Raw genomic sequence first — 17,779 nt, forward strand, 5'->3', positions numbered from 1 at the left:
CTCCCGGGTCATGATGACATCTAGGGGTGGTTTCTAGGATGAAGAGGAATTTGAAAGGTGAATAAAGGTAGAAGGGCACGGCAGGTGAATGAGCTGGCATGTGGTGGGCCGTGGAACAGTGCACTGCATTTGGGGCCTGGGTCTGATGTGGTGCACTGGGTAGCAGTGAGGAGGTGAGGTGGCTGGAAGGGGCAGGTGAGGTGGCCTTAGAGTCTTGCCTTCATTATGTGGTCACTGAGCACTGAGAGTCCCAGAGGGTTTCCAGTGGGATTCAGTGAGATCAGCTCTGAGTTCTTGGCTGGAGGAAGGCAGCTCCTTAAGAAGCTCTTGCTGAACTTCCTGTGAGAGAGAAGGCAACACTTTCAGGGTGGTGTCAGTTGGGTTAGTGGAGAGGGGCAGAGCGGCTTAGCTGGAGACATCAGCTGACCCTAGAAAGGAAGGTGGTTGGGCATGGGGTGAGGATGAGGGGAGGAGAAGAAGGGAAGGGGAGTCACATGTTTTACTTTCGATGTGGCTATCACCTCCGTGCAGAAGTGCTGATTGCTTCTGTTCTGGCTTTCCCACATTAGATCCCAAGCATCTTTCTCATATTGCTAAATAATCTTCTTAACTGCAATTTTTAATGGCAACAAAATATTGAGTTAAAAGTCTTATTATTGACTTATTATTCTCCTATTATTATTATTATTATTATTATTATTTGAGACAGGATCTTGCTCTGTCGCCCAGGCTGGAGTGCAGTGGCATGATCTCAGCTCACTGTAACCTCCACCTCCCAGGTTCAAGTGATTCTCCTTCCTTAGCCTCCCAAGTAGCTTGGACTACAGGCACATGCCATCGCACCTGGCTAATTTTTGTGTTTTTTGAAGAGACAGGGTCTTACTATGTTGCCCAGGCTGGTCTCAAATTCCTGAGCTCAAGCAATCCACCTGCCTCGGCTTCTCCATGTGCTGGGATTACAGGCATGAGTCACTATGCTCAGCCTATTTTCCTATTATTAGTAGATATTTACATTATTTCAATTTTTACTTTTATACACGGGGTTCTAATGTGCATATTTGGATTTTCCTTTCTTTTAGATTATTTCCTTAGGGACAACCTAAGGGTGTCAGTACTGTCGTGACTCTTTAATACATGTTGTCAAATTGTCTTTCGAAAGAGCTGTGCTGATTTGTAATGCCAGCAATAGTCTGTGAGTGCACTCTTCTCACTTGCTGGTGTTGACGATCGCCAGGCTGTTTTTTCTAGATTGAATTCCTGTAAATATCAACAATGACTAAGAGACACAGAGTGTGAGCGTTGTACTATCCTTGTGCTGAGCACTTTGCATATGTCATCTCATTAGCCTTCTCAACAAGCCTGCAGGTAAGGAGCAATTGTAATCCCCAAGTTAGACCTGGGAAACTGAAACACAGAGAGATTGAGTCATTTGCCCAAGATCATATGGTTATTCAATGGTGGGCTGGGGGGTGGAATTAAGGATGTTTCTTTGGGGAGCTCTGGGGAATCACCCACTTGTACTATCTTGCTATTTTTTTTTTGAGATGGAGTTTTGTTCTTGTTGCCCAGGCTAGAGTGCCATGGTGCAATCTTGGCTCACCACAACCTCCACCTTCCAGGTTCAAGCGATTCTCCTGCCTCAGCCTCCCGAGTAGCTGGGATTACAGGCATGCACCACCACATCCAGCTAATTTTGTATTTTTAGTAGAGATAGGGTTTCTCCATGTTGGTCAGTCTGGCCTCGAACTCCCGACCTCAGGTGATCCGCCTGCCTTGGCCTCCCAAAGTGCTGGGATTATAGGCGTGAGCCACCGTGCCTGGCCTATCTTGCTATTTAAATGTCTATTTTGGGGGTTTTGGATGAGGTTGAGCATTTTCCTGTATGTTTGATACTTGTTATATTTCCTTGTTTCGTGACTTTTCCTTTTGTGTCCTTCGTAGTTTTCTATCTGCTGAACAGTTCACACCTCATCCCCATCCCAGTTTGGAGTGCCAGTGCATGATAGTGTAAGTTCAGGTGGTGAGTTCGCTGGGTCCAGGTGGCGGTCAGCACTGGTCTCCTGCCTCACTGATAGCCGTGGGGCATGCTGATCTTCCCTTAGCTGTGTCACTTGACTGGGTTACTCCTTGGGAAGTTGGTTCTTTCTCTTCTGAGGAAGAGAGAGCTCCTTGGAGAATTGTCCTAGAAATATTCAGAAAGCTCAGGATGTACTATCACCAATGTAGTGCCAGGTAGCACCAGGTCAGAGCAGTGTCTGTAAACGATTGAGGGTGCTTTTGCTCCAGTGTCTTTGTATGGTGGCTGTTTCTTTTCTGGGGCACAGTGACCACACTTCTGTGGGACTCTTGTCTAGTTGCGCCCTGCCAAGAGCCTGCTCTGAGGCAGGGGAAGGAGGAAGGCGTCCTTGATTTCCCTTGCTGAGTGTGTGTGTACATATCTGTTTTTGCCTCTATCACATCCATCACATTAGACAAATTCAGTTCTCTCCCATCAAATCTGAAGCAACCACCTTTAGATTAAACTGACCTAAAGAATCAAACCATGAAATGGAGCCATTGTGAGCCTGTTTGGAGTGGGAGTGAGATAATTATTTACAGAGGTTGCTTCCTTGTTCTTTCACTGCTTCCTTGAGCCCTACTTTTGAGTGTTTGTCCTTTTCATTCAGTGTGAATATGAGTGGAGGTGGCTGGTGTTTTAATATGTCCCTGACAAAGCACTCATGTTTCAGGCTGGTAAAGACAGCATCTTAAGAGAAAAATTGTGTTCGGGTACACAAAAAGTCAAATTGTGGTTCATAGCATTTTGCAATATAAGATTTCCTCCATATTTTTTCTTTAGTAGATTTTTAAAATATTTATTCACTAATGTCAGCTTATCTTAAAGCACTTACATCAAACATTAGAGAAGAGAATAAAATATTAATGAGTGAAAGTCTTTTTCCACCTTATCTTCTCCTGTGCAACAATTTGGTATTCAGACTTCTCTCCATATAATTATATAAATAATTACCTAACATCAGGCATTGACTCAGCACATATTGTACACATCTACATTGTGTCTGCAGTTCCTCCCTCCCTCCCTCCCTCTCTTTCTTTCTTTGCTTAAAAATACATGTCTCTTTCCACAATAAATCTACTGTATTTTAAAAAAAAAAAAAACCAACTGTGATCATACTTCACAGAAAACTTCATCTTAGCTTGTGTTCTATATTCCTATTAGAAGGCTCAGGTTTTTTGAGTTTGTTTCATATAAATTTTTTTTTTTTTTGAGACGGAATCTCGCTTTGTGCCCCAGGCTGGAATGCAGTGGTGCAGTCTCGGCTCACGGCAAGCTCCGCCTGCCAGGCTCACGCCATTCTCCTGCCTCAGCCTCCCGAGTAGCTGGGACTACAGGCACCTGCCACCACACCCAGCTAATTTTTTGTATTTTTACTTGAGATGGGGTTTCACTGTGGTAGCCAGGATGGTCTTGATCTCCTGACCTTGTGATCCGCCCGCCTCAGCCTCCCAAAGTGCTGGGATTATAGGCGTGAGCTACTGTGCCCGGCTTTGTATAAATTTTTATTGATAAAAACTAGATAGAGAAGAAGATAAGAAATAGCTATAAAAAGGATAAGTGTTTTTCAGCAATATTTGACAAAATTCAGCACCAATTCATAATTAAAACTCTCAGATAAATAGGAATAGAAGGGAATTTCCTCAACTTCATAAAGAACATCTACAAAAAACCTACAGGTAACATTATATTTAAAGATGAAATACTGAATACTTTCCCCCCTACAATTGGGAACAAGGCAAGGATGTCTGCTGTCATCATTCTTAATCAACACAGTGCTGGGGGCACTAGCCAGGGAAATAAGGCAAGGAAAGGAAATAAGAGGCATAAAGATCAGAAAAAAGACATAAAACTGACCCTATTTGCAGATTACATGACTTCTTACATAGAAAGCCCAAGGAACCTACACCTCCACACACACACCTCCTAGAACTAATAATTGAGTTTCAGAAGGTTGTAGATAAACATACAAGAATTAATTGCATTTCCAAATATTAGCAATGAACACAAATTAAAAATATAATTCTCAAAAAATACATATAATGAACTCTAGCAAAACATGTATAGAATTTGCATGCTGAAAATTATATGATGATGAAAGAAACCAAAGAAGTTTCAAAGAAATGGAGACACGTACCATGTTTATACATTGGAAGACTCCACATGATAAAGATGCCAATTCTCCTCAGATTTAATGCAATTCCTATCAAAATCTCAGCAAGGTTTTATGTAAATATATCCAGGGTTATTCTGAAATTTATATGGGAGGGCAAAAGAATAGATAAACAATTCTGAAAAAGAAGAATAAAGTATGTAGAAGCAGTCTACCCAATTTCAAGATATTATATAGCTACAGAAATCAAGACTGTGTGGTACTGGCAGAAAGATCTACAAATAGATCAATGGAGCAGATTAGGCATCCCAGAAATAGACCCAAACCAATAGCCCAGTTGATTCTTTACAAAGGTGGAAGAGTGATTCAGTGGAGGAAAGATGGCCTTTTCCGCAAACAGTGCTGGAGTAATTGAACATCCATACGTGAAAAAACAAGCCTTATACAAGTCTTACACCTTCTATAAAAATGACTCAAAAGGGGTCACAAACTTAAATGTAAAATTTAAAACCATAAAACTTTTAGAAAAAAAAGTAGAAACCAGCCTGAGCAACATAGTGAGACCTTCTGTCTAAATAAATAAATAAATACATAAAATCATCCAGGTGAGAGTGCACACACCTTTAGTCCCAGCTACTTGGGAGGAGTTTGAGGCTTCAGTGAGTCATGATCACTGGACTCACCCTGGGTGACAGAGCAAGACTCTGTCTCACTAAAAAGGAGAAACTCTTTGAGGTATAGGGCTAGACAAAGAATTTTTAGACGTATCACTAAGGCATGATCCTTTAAAGAACAAACTAGTAAGTTGGAGTTCATCAAAATACTCTTTCCCTCTGTGAATACCTTGTTACAAGGATGAAATGACAAGTGCAGACTGGGAGAAAATATTTACAAATCACATATCTGACAAAGGACTAGTATGTAGAATATGTAAAGAGCTCTCAAAACTCAACAGTAAAAGCTGAGCAATCCAATTATAAAATGGGTAGAAGAGATTAAGAGATATTTATCTGAAAAAGACGTACAGATGGCAAATAAGCACATGGAAAGATGTTTAACATCACTAGCTATTAGGGAAATGTAAGTTAAACCTACAGTGAGGTATCACTACATACCTATCAGAATAGCTCATATTTATGAAGTGATAACGCCAAATGCTGGTGAGGATGTAGAAAAACAGCATCACTGGAACATTTCTGGTGAGATTGTCAAGACTTTGGAAAACAGGTTAGCAGTTTCTTATAAAACTAAATATGCAACTGCCGTATAACTGAGCAACTGTACTCCTGGGCATTTTCCCAGAGAAATGAAAATGTATTTTTTTCCACAAATACCTGAAAACGAATGTTTATACCAACTTTATTCATAACTCATAACTCAACTGGAAATAACCCAGATATCTTTCAACAGGTGAAAGGTTAAACAAACTGTGGTGCGTCTATACCATGGAACACTACTCAGCAATACGAAGGAATAAACTATTGATAAACACTGCAACCTCGATGAATCTCTAGAGAATTATTCTAAGAAAGTCCAATCCTAAAGGTTACATCCTGCATGATTACGTTTACATAACATTCCTGAAATGACAAAATTATGCAAACGGAGAACAGATTAGTGGCTGCCAGGGGCTAAGGAGTGGGCTGGGGAGGGGGGAAAGTAGGTGTGGCTACACACGGTCGCCCTGAGGGGTGCTTTCGGGAATGGAGATGTTCTGTGGCTTGACTCTGTCCGGGGAGTATCCTGGTTGTGATATTATGCTAAGTTTGTGAGCTATTACCATTGTGAGATACTGGATAAAGGGTACCTGGGATCTCTCTATATTATTTCTCTGTATAATTTCTTAGACCTGCATGCGAATCTACAATTATCTCAAACAGCTTAATTTAAAGAAACTGTTTATTTTCCCTGCAACAGATCTCCTGCACTCTTTTTAGCAGTTGCTGTTGTATTTCATGGACTGCCTCATATGCTTGGGTGGAGGATTTTTTTTACTTGTTTTGTGAATTTTTGGAGGGTAAGAATTAGATTGAGGAAAAGGTAGCTGAAAGCTCAGAAGGAGAAAAAGTGTTTTCCTGTCTTTCTTTGAATACCTTAAAACTCTCTGTGGCCTTACATTGAAAAGTGATGTCCTTTCTTGGGTTTTGACTCTTGACTGTGACAGGGCCTGGGCGTGAGAGGGGTCCACAAGCTGAGATGAGGTCTCTGAGCTGCTGTGACAGCCCATCAATGGGCTTGCACTTTCCTGTATTTAATGTCCCCGAATCCACCTTGAAAATACCCTAACGTTTTTGTTACTGACCATGTTTGCGGGTGTCACATTTTTTTCCCCCTTAGTCTTTTCACGGTTCCTTTTCTTCTCTTTGTCCTCTTCCTCCTCTTCTGGCTGATTCTCCTGTGACTTAATAATCAGTAGTGGTATTTGCCATGTAATAAGAATCACTGAAGTGATTATTTACCACTGAATGTTCCAGAGTGTGAGGTGTTCTGGGATGTAAGGGACGCACAGAATCCGCAGCCATTGTCATGATGATTTCTTTTAAGGGACTTCAGCTTTCTAGGAAAACACCGTGTGTGGTTTATTCATAGTATCCGTTAGCCAACCCTTCATTATCAAGAGAAGCAAATGAACTAGAGTGCATAATTCTTTTGTTTGAAACCTAAGCCTAAGAAAAAAGTATTCATTGACAAGCTGTAAACAGCAGAGAGGAACTACCTGGAGTGAATTCAGCGGTTCCGGAGTCTTGGTTAGCATCCCTGGGTGTGGGGCACACACACACAAGTAAGCAGCCCTGTCCTGCCATAGTCCCAGTTCACTGTGACAGATGATGGTCACTTAATAGAAATGACAAAGGTGACAGCCAGTGTTCCTAAAGCCCATAACCATTGCCAGGTTCTTGCTCAAGAGCTTCCTGCCTGCTGTCTCCTGGTTTGAGTTCCCTCTCTGGAGAGGAGGTTGAGAGCAGAGGGTCCTGTGACCACCAAAGCCCCCAGCTTATGGGACTCCATCCCTGAAAAACACCCAGCAGAAGGGACCCAAGGTGACGTTGCTGCAGAGACGGCAACTCAAGACTCACAACTTTTCAGGTCTGGGTAAATGAGAGACAAAGCAAGTCCTTGTGAAGTGATCTCCATGCTTTTCAAGCAGGGTTGTAACTTTGAGTCCAAAAGGTAGTGCCCGGGTCAGGCTCTTTGTGGGGAGCAGTGAGGAATGGCAGCATAATGGGTCTTAGATTTTTAGTCATTTGGGGCCTAAAGACTTAAAAGCCACCTGTTTCCTTAGGTTAAACAAGCACCGCCTAGGTTTCAATGTTAGTTCTGTGTTGATTTCCATTGATTTAACAACTTGTCTTTTACATCAGCTTTTGAAAATTTCAGATATGAATTACTGGGTTTCCAGCAAATCTGGAAAGAGCCTACATATTATATTTATCTCTTTCTTTCTTTCTTTTTTTTTTTTTAAACTTAAGTGTGGCTTTTTCTTTAATTTCTTTAGGTTTTTTTTAAAAAATTTAATTCCAAGGGACCAAGAAAGGGTAATATCATAAAGTAAACTCCATAGTGAAAATACGTTTCTGCTTTTCCTCCTCTTCCCTGTCTTGTTGTATTTTTCCTCTTTTGGTGGAATGACGGAAAGGAACCCAGAAAGGGGAGGGTGCTGCAGCCTGGTGAGGCTCCAGGGCTCGCCCTTGGCCTTGAGAAAGCTGGCTGCATCCTTGCTTGTCAACAGCACTGTGCATCTAAGCAGAGTGCAGACACCTCTCCCTGCTGTTCTCCCGTGAGCACCAGGAGGCCTCATCTCCTCCAGACCTGCCAGTGGGCCTGAACTCGTGGTGATCATCATGGTGCCTGAAGTTGAGTATAAAACATTGAAATGACATTAAGAGGACATAAAATGTGAAAGGCTTCACTTTAGGCTGTGTCGTCATTATCTGGCAGCTAATACAAGCTTTGTCAGTACCACGCAGGTTGCTCAGTTCTTTCTGTATTATCATCTCATTCAGTGCCTCTCAAACTTGACTCTTGTAGAACCAGCTGAAATGCCCAAGTTTGTGACTCAGTAGGTCTGGGTTTGGGCCTGAGAATTTGCATTTCTCACAAGTTCCCAGGGGAGACTGATACTGCTGGTCCTCGTTTTTGAGGTCAAAGTTAATCTGCCTAAAACAACCCTGTGGAGTAGGTAACATTATCCTCATTTCACAATGAAGAAACAGGCTGGAAAGGTCGGGGTTTGGCCGCAAGCTCACTGTTACTTCCACCGGCATCTCTAAGCATCATTAGCTTATCAGCAGAAGTAGCAAGTACCTAAGAAAGTTCTAGGAAGACATCCGTGGCAGAGACCCAGTGAGCTGTGGTGGGTGTGAGAGTCAGGCCCATGGAATCAGTAAGATCTGGGGTGATGCCTGGGGACAACCAGCCCTGGAGGGGGCTGTTGGGGGTAGTGTGCTGGTCTTGCTTGTTATCATGAGAGAGCAGTGCTAGAAGGAGACCTGGGAAGGGGTTACAGAAATCTGTCCTGTGGATCACTCTCTTCCAGTCCTCATGTCCTTGCTGCCAGCATCTCATGACCCTGTTTGAGTGGTATTCTGTGGGTGCCGAGGCCCTGTTTGAGTGGTATTCTGTGGGTGCCGTGGCCCTGTTTGAGTGGTATTGTGTGCTTGCCGTGGCCCTGTTTGAGTGGTATTCTGTGGGTGCGGTGGTCCTGTTTGCATGGTATTCTGCCGATGTCATGCCTCTTCTTCCCTTCACGTTTCTTTTTCCATATTTTCTGTGAAAAGGGGATAGGAACAGTAAAACCATACAGAAGAAAAACAAATACCAATTTCTTTTAGTGTTTATTTTGTGATGTACAATTCTTTAGGCCTTTGAAATGAAAAAAGGAAAAGTAAAGAAAAAGCTTCCCACAAGTATGGGAAAGGGAGGGAAGCCTTGGAAGAAATAGGCAGGCTCTTTCCAGATTTGTCGCCTACGCGTAGATTCAGATCTGCAGACCTGGGTATAAGCTTGGCAGCAGGCAGGGTGCAAGGCAGGTTGCAGGCGGGCGGCCCCCTCGCCAAATCCTGTTGACATGTTTTGTTTGGCTTGAATCGTATTTGAAAAATATTCAAATTAGTTTAAAACGTGGAAATTTTCATAATAAAAAACCCCATTATCCAGCTTTGCTTGAAGAATTGGGAGTGCTGGCATCAGGCTGCTGGTGGGTTGGTGGCCTCCTCTGTGAAAAGACCTGGCTCCTAGGTCATGGCCCCTCCAGCATGGGACAGGGTTCCTGGAGTGTGCCGCTGTCCCAGGCCTAGAAAGTTCTGGACTTGGAGCTGGGAGACTGGAGCTGGTGCTTCCTGGTCTGTCCTTTTCACCGGCTCTTGGCAGCCGTGTGTGAGAGAGCACATCTTCAGCATGAGGTCCAGGGTACCTGCAAAAGATCGGATTCCCAATGACACAGGGACACAGGGACCCTTGGTCAAGTGGGCATTTGGGAAGTGGTGCTTAGTAGCAATCGTGAACATGTAAGGGAATCTCTTTGCTGCCTTCTAAGATAGTGTAAACCATTCCTTTCTTTAAAAAAAAATTATAATGTGTTTAAAAAACGTGTTTTTAAAAATTATTATTATTATTTTACAAGATCCATGAAGTCTACGTGGTGCTTTATAGGGCGTATCTGGCTACAGCTGGTGTACTTCTGGGTGTTTTATGGCAAATTATTCTCAGATTACCCTTTAATGCAGGAAGGTCTGCCTGTTGTCTGAGCTCCCTGGGTCATATGGAAACCCCTCCAACTTGATGCAAAACAGCTGCCTCAGTCAGCTGTTCCAAAAAAGGAGCATTTTCAAGCTGAAGTGGCAGGAAAAATTTTGAAATGTTGAATTACTCCTTCCTTGCCATTAAAATGTGATTTAATTTTGATACTAACAAATTGTGTAAATCTCAAATGAAGTACTCAGAATGGAGTTTGTTTAGTGTGTTCTGGCAATACTTACAGTATGTCCTCGGTGGGGGGGGTGTTCCCCAGGGAGGGCAGCACAAAATCCCGCTGACCTCCATGTCCCAGGACCTCAGCCTGGCTGGGCCAGGGTCAGGGGCCAACCCATGGGCCTCCCTCCCCTCTCTCTTCTGGGTCCCTGCTGAGACCAGCAACAAAGGGGTCAATTGTCTGAGGCCTCCTTTTGTCTGAGGGGCTCCATGAGCCTCTCTGAATGCCAAAGTGTAACCATGCTTGTGGATGAGTGTGTGTATGCACATATGTATGAGTGTGCATGTGTGCACATGCGGTGGTACACGTGTGTGTGCATGTATGTGTGCTTGCATATGCATGCATGTATGCACATGTGAATAAACACATGCACACAAGCACTAAAAGACTGCATGTGTGTGTGTGCATGTCTGAATGTGGACGAGTGTATGTGTGTGTGCCTGCATGTATGCACACGTGTGAGTGTGCATATGTGTGTGTGCAGTGTACATGTGGTGTGTGTGTGTGCATGTGTGTGCGCACACACAGGCAGTGGTGAGACTTGCTTAAAGCATTTCTGAGTTGCTGATGCATCAGAGCAGGGCAAGGGGCTTTGGAAAGCCTGACTAGATGATGGAGGTTCCTAAGGCCTAGGAGGAAAAGCATCTCATCTCTCAGCAGATCACACAGTTGCCTCTACCTGGCATTTGCTATGGTACAGAAACCTCAGAGACTCTTCTACCTCCCCTGCTTTCTCTGTAGGAATGAGGAAGAGCAGGCATACATATGGAAGCTTCTTACACAGCTCATTTGCCTCATTGGTCTGTTCCAACCTGGGGTTTCAAGGGAAGACCCACAAGAACTTTTCTACACTGTTCCAGCCTCTGTTCAGGCCTTCCTCATTGAACCCAGTGCATTCTGTGTGACATTTTAGCCATGTTTCCAGAATGACTGTGAAATACCCTGTTCCCATCCACCCTGGAAGTGGGTTCCCACAAAGCACGGAGGGTTTTCCCCCCTCCCCAGCTGTCGTGCGCCCTTGCAGGTCCTGTTCGTGCAGAGGTCTGCCAGGAGCCCTGGCTGCTCTGTCGTTTGGTTTGAGCCATCCCTGTCCACTGGATTTTCCTTGATTCACACCTTCTTCCTTAACAAGGTGTCCTTTTAAGAATGACAATAAAACATATTTTATTCAGAAGTCAGGAAAAGACTCATAAAAACCCTTCACTGAAATTCACCTTTGTGAAAGATTCATCTCCCAGCCCCCTTTAACCAGCACAGCTGTCATGAACAACTTTTTCTGTGTTTTTTTTTTTTCCTTCTTGTCCCTCCCACCCCATTTCCTCTCCCTACTCCAGCAAGGGCTTATCTTTCAACTGTGGAAAAGCCACCAATTAAACTGTACTCCAAAGCTTATCAAAATATTCAGTCAGTAAAATTATCTTACAATTAGCCTCACTGTAAGCCAGAACGTTTTAATCCCAGGAAACGTAAAGTTATCCGGCATGTGAAATCTGTAAATTGCTCATCCTGACCTTCTGTCTACAGTTTCTACTTTTATTTCTTTCCCAAAGTAATTTCTTCCTTGTTCTTCAAATTCTTGATTGTCTCTGAGGCATCTTCCTCTTCTGTTTGCTTAAGTTTCAAAGAAAACTTACTCCTAGTTGAGATAGAGAATTGAAAAATTCAGGTGATTGTGATGTGCAATCAACCTGATTTTATATATTTCGTACCTTCACTTTTAGCTGTTCTTTTTGCAAACATAAGCCTGTGATTGCTGATGGCTTGCCCTCGTTGGTCCTGTGCTTTGGATGCCTGCAGTGATATGCATGGCTGAATTATTCTGGAGGCGAGCTATTCAAACTGTCTGGGGGATTCTGCAGGACATCGAGCTGGGCAGTGGCGTTGGACTTTTTAATTTCAACCGTTACTCTCCTCATAGCTCTCCCTCCCCTTTCACCCTCCCACAGCCTGGGGACCCTCCTATCATCTTGCACCACCTGGGACAGCACCATGAATGTTACCTCCCTACCCAATCCTATTTGGACCAATATCAAGGGAACCATAAGTGATGTTTGGGGATCTTAAGCTTAAGGTGCAACTTAGACTTTGGCTACAGAAATGATATTCAGATGATGCTTAGGTTTTTTTTTTTTTTTTTTTTTTTTGATGAAGTCTCACTCTGTCACCCAGGCTGGAGTGCGGTGGCGCAGTCTCGGCTTACTGCAAGCTCCACCTCCCCAGGTTCAATCGTTTCTCCTGCCTCAGCCTCCTGAGTAGCTGGGATTACAGGTGCCCACAACCGCGCCTAGCTAATTTTTTGTATTTTAGTAGAAATGGGGTTTTACCATTTTGGCCAGGCTGGTCTTGATCTCCTGACCTCGTGATCCACCTGCCTCAGCCTCCCAAAGTGCTGAGATTACAGGCGTGAGCCACCGCGCCTGGCCAATGCTTAGGTTCTTAACTGTTGTGAGCCTTCTTAAACTAGTCTTGCTGTAGGTACGAATGGGCTAGTGAAACTTACACAGGCATGTTTGACCTGGTCATCGCTTGTTGTATGATGAAATATTTTCAAAGTTCCCAATACTCATTGAAAAATTAAGTTTTGGATGTACTAACATTTCGATAAATGGGGTATTGCCTGTATATAGTGCTAGTGGTGGTAGTTATTATTTATAGAATTTTTCCTATCTGTCACACAGTAGGCACACACATACACATACAGAGATACAAACACACAAATATATAAAAATTGCTTCATCCTTACATTAATTCTGTGAGAAAGTAATAATTTTGCCCATTTCACAGTTGGGAAAATTGAGGCTCTGACAGTTTCAATAACTTGCTGATGCAGCTGAACTTGACTGGCTGGCCTGACCCTTGTAATCCCTTCTGTGAACTAGCCAGGGCCCCTGTCATATGATTTGACCCCCACTTATGCCTGAGAGGTTTCCTCATCATCCCTGCAGAGTAAAGAGGAAATCACAGCTTCACCTCAACCTCCACTTGTTGCTGTGCCCAGCAATTGCATGCATCGTATCTTAATGTCACACATGAATTTCAGGCTCAATGTATTTGCTGACCTCAGAGCTGAGGCTTGCCCGCCTTGAGCTTATGGGATCAGTGTGAAGGCTGTGATGATCCGCATAGGGAGACTCTGGCCCAGGTGGCCTGGGCTCCACTTGGTGCTCCTAGGGTAGGAGATAGAGGGGGGACCAGCTCCCAGGATCCCACCATGTGTGGGCATGTTCTCCTAATGCCAACCTTGGAATCAGCTACATGCTGCAATCCCATCCTTTCACAACTGTGTCTTGGAGCTAAAAGACCCCTATTTTGGAAGCCATTCCTATTGAGAGACAACTCCTGTCTAATCCACAACTAAATATTTTATGCCTCTTTAAGACTCTTTCAAAATACAAATTATCTGTAAGAGCTAAGTTGAAACTAAATATCTGTCATTAAAAATGTGTTGTTTTTGAAGCATTAGCTGTAGGGCATTTTAGAAAATCTTAAAAACATAATTGGCCATATCAAGTTAATTTTCTTGTGTGAATTCTGCGTACTCTTGATATTACTTAATTTGTTTTTCTCTCTTTTTAATTACAGCTTGGGTTGACGATAGCGATTCGCCATAGCCACAGGTAAATGTTTACATTTTTGTTTCTTTTAAGAATTATCCTTACCAGTTTATAGCTCTTGGTTTGCTTATGTCTCAGATTTTGAGCTTTTTTTGGTGGTTGCTTTCCCGTGATGTCCATGTCACAGATGGAATTGTTCTAGTTGCTTGATTGGCAAGAGCACGTTGCTATTTAGAGGAACGAGGTCTTTGTGAAAACATGGTGGTAGATAGCACATTTATTTCAAAACAAACAAAAAATGGGATATTCTAGGGCATGACACAGAAGCGCTATCTGGGTAATGTTCTCACTCTTAAAGAGTCCCTGAAAACGGGGATGCCCTGCATGAGAGGTGAGTCCCAGCAGAGAGAAACCCAGCAAGGGCTTGTCTGTGAAGCCCTCGCCACCCCCCATGCCAGGCCTCTCTCTCTATGTCTTAGGATGTCTGACAGTGGCAAAAAGCCCTGTTTTTGTCTTGCTTCATGATTTCTGCCTTGGTCTCTACTGTATTACACTTATGAAAAATGTTTGTTTATTGTGTTGGTATCAACCTTTTCCCCTTTGCATATGTCAAAATGCATTGAGATGTTAAAGTAAGATCCAGCCCCAGTGGAGGGGTGATAAGCAGGATCCTTCCTGTCCTTACGAAAATTGCTCACAGCCTCCCAAAGTGCCACCCTCTGGTCATAGGCTTCGGGCTTGAGGATGTCTGCTCAGCTGCCCACAAACAACCTAAAGTCACCTGATTTCAAAACAAGTTTGCCTCCTAAAAATGCTCATAAAAAGTGTATACATGGTTTCAATATACATGTGAACTGGGCAATCGTAGGCAATTCCTGAGACCTAGAAAGCTGCGGGGGAGCCATGTAGGTTACAGCAGGAAGAGGGCAGGAGAAGACTCGAGCCCTTGGAATGCGCCTGTGGGAAGAAAGGCTCTCATGTGGGACATTTCTGGACACCTGTGAAAGAAACTGCTCCAGAGATGCTCAAGATCATGGAGGGGAAAGAAATACATTTTCCTGGCCCATTGCTAGGTGCATGGCTGAGTCTCCATACAAAAGACAGATTAACTAGAGAAAGCATGCACATTTATTTAATATAAGTTTTACATAACGTGGGAGCTCTCACAAGGAAATAAAGACCCAAAGTAACAGAGAAACCTGTATGTTTTTAATGTTAGTTTGATGGAGAAGTGCACAGTTGTAGAGATGGATAATTGGACAAAGAGGGTATGATCTAATTGTGATAAACTGGGTGGGGGATTGAGGACTTAACAAACTTAGCCTGTTTGTTCAGATTCTGTGGTCCTGTGTCTTCAGAGATAAGTATGTTTCTTTTCTTTGGGTATATGGAGGCTACCTCTCAAATGAGAATTTTACGGCCTGTATCAGGGGCGGAGGGGAAGGGGAAGGTGAGAGTGACCTTCCTGCTTCTGCTGTTTTCTCAAATGCCAAGGTGCCGTTTTTTAGTGTATTGTGTCCTGAACCCCATCAATTGTTTGTATGTTTCTGGTCCTCTGTGTGTATGTTGCATGCCCACGACAAAAGTGTGGTGTCCTGCAGAAGGGTGCTCTTCCCTTGTAACCCGAGCCAGGCTGCTGCAGCTGCTGAGGCACACAGCTACGGCACACTTAGAAGAAGCATGGTGCGCACACAGACCCCTAACCCTAAAACCAACTGTGTGGTATGGTGGGGTGTGGTGGGTATGGAAGTGCTCTCTCCGGAACTTGCAGGAGCCTCTTTTTCTAGAATGTTCTCAAGGTGGACTGCTCCAGAATGAGGACAGCTAAGATCTTGCTCTAGTTCAGTGACAAGCTTGCTGTTCCCCATGATGTCTCACTATGTTGCAAGGGCTGGTTTTGAATTCCTGGACTCAAGCAGTGCTTCTGCCTTGGCCTCCCAAACTGCTGGGATTACAGGAGTGAGCCACCATGCCTGGCCAAGGTAGGCTTCTAAGAGGAAGGAAATCTTAAACCATCCTCATTCCTCCAAACTGTGAAAGTGGCAGGGAAGCCCAGCTGACTCAGGCAGATGCCCCTGGCAGGCTGATAACAGTCTCTCAGAACAAATAGTCTTTAAATTGCTGTCTGGCATTGCTGTGGAGGAGAGGCAGAGTTTGGGGAGAGTGTGGAGGTGTGGGGTGGATTCTGGTGGCTTCAGATTGCTTCTGGAGTCCTACTAGTTCAGCCTTGACCCCAAACTTAGAACCTACTCCTCAAACAAGCCCTGCAGAGAGTTAGACAGAATGCAAGGAGGAAGTTAGCAGCTGTCTATTGTGCATGAGCTTGCCTCTTTAGGCTCCAGCCCCCACGTTCTGTGCTCTGTTCTCCCCAGGAGACATCCTAGCACATGTGGCTTCCCCATGCTGTGTTTCCAGAGATGTTTGTCTCCAGGCTGTCCTTATAACCTTTAAGGTGTTAAGTGCAGAGCAATTAACAAATATCATGGATATTTACATAAGTGCAACAATAAACAAACAAAAATCTCAGTAAGTGGGAGAAGTGACAACTGAAAGTGATGAGATTGAGGGAAGGAAAGTGAAGACATCTCCTGAGGCTGCCTTGCAAGGTCCAAGGTCCTTCACCATCAACCTTGGGATCTGGGGACCGGGGAGCGAGTGGTAGCCCAGTGAAGCTGGTATTCACAAAAGGCTGCCTATGGCAGCTGGTGTCATCTGTAGAGGAGTCTGAAGACTTTGGGAGCAGAGAGAATGGTTAGAAAGTGATTGCAGTAACTCAGAGACAGCATGAGGACTTTCTAGGCTTGGCTGGGCGTCTCACAAAATATGAATGTCTGATTCACACAAGCCAAGCTGGGGAGACTTACTGAGGAGCATGTGACCTGGTCGTGGACTGACATCTTCAATACTGTGGAAACGGAGAAGGGATGATCAAAGAGTTGTGTTTTCCAAAAATTACTTCTGAAATCTAAGGAATTATGATTTTAAAATTCTGGAAAGTACAACAACATTTGTAAATTTGTGGTGGGGACAAACCTACCTTCTGGGAAATCCCCATTTTCCCAGAATTGATGACACTTCACGAGGTGTCACTGAAGAGCTGTTTGCAGGTCAGGCCTTTTCTTCCCCTTGGCCACAGAAGGACCTGATCTTTTCTCTTAGAAGCCTGCAGGTCACCCTTTGACTTTTCTTTTTTTCTTTTTTCTTTTCTTTTTTTTGGGACAGAGTCTTGCTCTGTCATCAGGCTGGAGTGCAGTGGCATGATCTTGGCTCACTGTAACCTCTGCCACCTGGGTTCAAGCAATTCTCAAACCTCAGCCTCCCGAATAGCTGGGATTACAGGCACTTGCCACCACACCTGGCTAATTTTTGTATTTTTAGTAGAGACAGGGTTTCACCATGTTGGCCAGGCTGGTCTCGAACTCCTGACTTCAAGGGATCCACCCGCTTTTGCCTCCCAAAGTGCTGGGATTACAGGTGTGAGCCACCACAACCGGCCACCGTGACTCTTCTGCTCCCTCTTACACCTAGCCTGGCCACCTACCTCTCCCCTCATCCAGCAGGAGGAAGATGAGGGATGTAGGTTTCTGGTTGCATCCCCTCTTTAAAAATCGTATTTGCTTGTTTGGATTGGCTGAAACTTCTATCCTTTTGTTAATTACTTTTTTCGTGTGTGGTGAAATATGCCTAACATAAAATCAGCCATTTGTTTTAGTCTGTTTGTGCTGCTATAACAAAATAGCATAGACTGGGTACTTTATAAAGAACAGAAATTTATTTTCTCACAGTCCTAGAGGCTGGGAGGGCCAAGATGAAGGCGCCAGCAGGTTCCGTTGTCTGGCGAGGGCCTGGTCTCTGCCTCCAAGATGGTGCCTTGTTGCTGCAGCCGTGGGCAGGGAGGAGTGCTGTGTCCTCATGTGGCAGAAGGGAGAAGAGCAAGAGGGGAAGGCTTATAAGGGCTTTACATCTCGTTCATGAGGGAGGAGCCCTCATGGCTTAATCACCTTTTAAAGGCCCCACCTCTTAATATCATCACGTTGGCCATTAAGTTTCAACATCTGAATTTTTGAGGGAACACATGCAAACCC

At 44.0% G+C, this 17,779-nt stretch overlaps 1 protein-coding gene across 3 annotated transcripts in view; it reads left to right on the forward strand.

Moving 5' to 3' along the window:
- ACOXL (acyl-CoA oxidase like) overlaps positions 1-17,779 on the forward strand; it is a 390,431-nt gene that overhangs the window by 95,959 nt on the left and 276,693 nt on the right. For all 3 annotated transcript variants that reach the window (XM_054547920.1, XM_024242376.3, XM_054547921.2), the window contains one exon: positions 13,723-13,757. In XM_054547920.1, coding sequence (XP_054403895.1) covers positions 13,723-13,757 — 35 coding nt within the window. The remainder of the gene's footprint in view (positions 1-13,722; positions 13,758-17,779) is intronic.

The sequence above is a fragment of the Pongo abelii genome, chromosome 12, assembly GCF_028885655.2.
Source record: "Pongo abelii isolate AG06213 chromosome 12, NHGRI_mPonAbe1-v2.0_pri, whole genome shotgun sequence".
NCBI classification, from domain to species: domain Eukaryota; kingdom Metazoa; phylum Chordata; class Mammalia; order Primates; family Hominidae; genus Pongo; species Pongo abelii.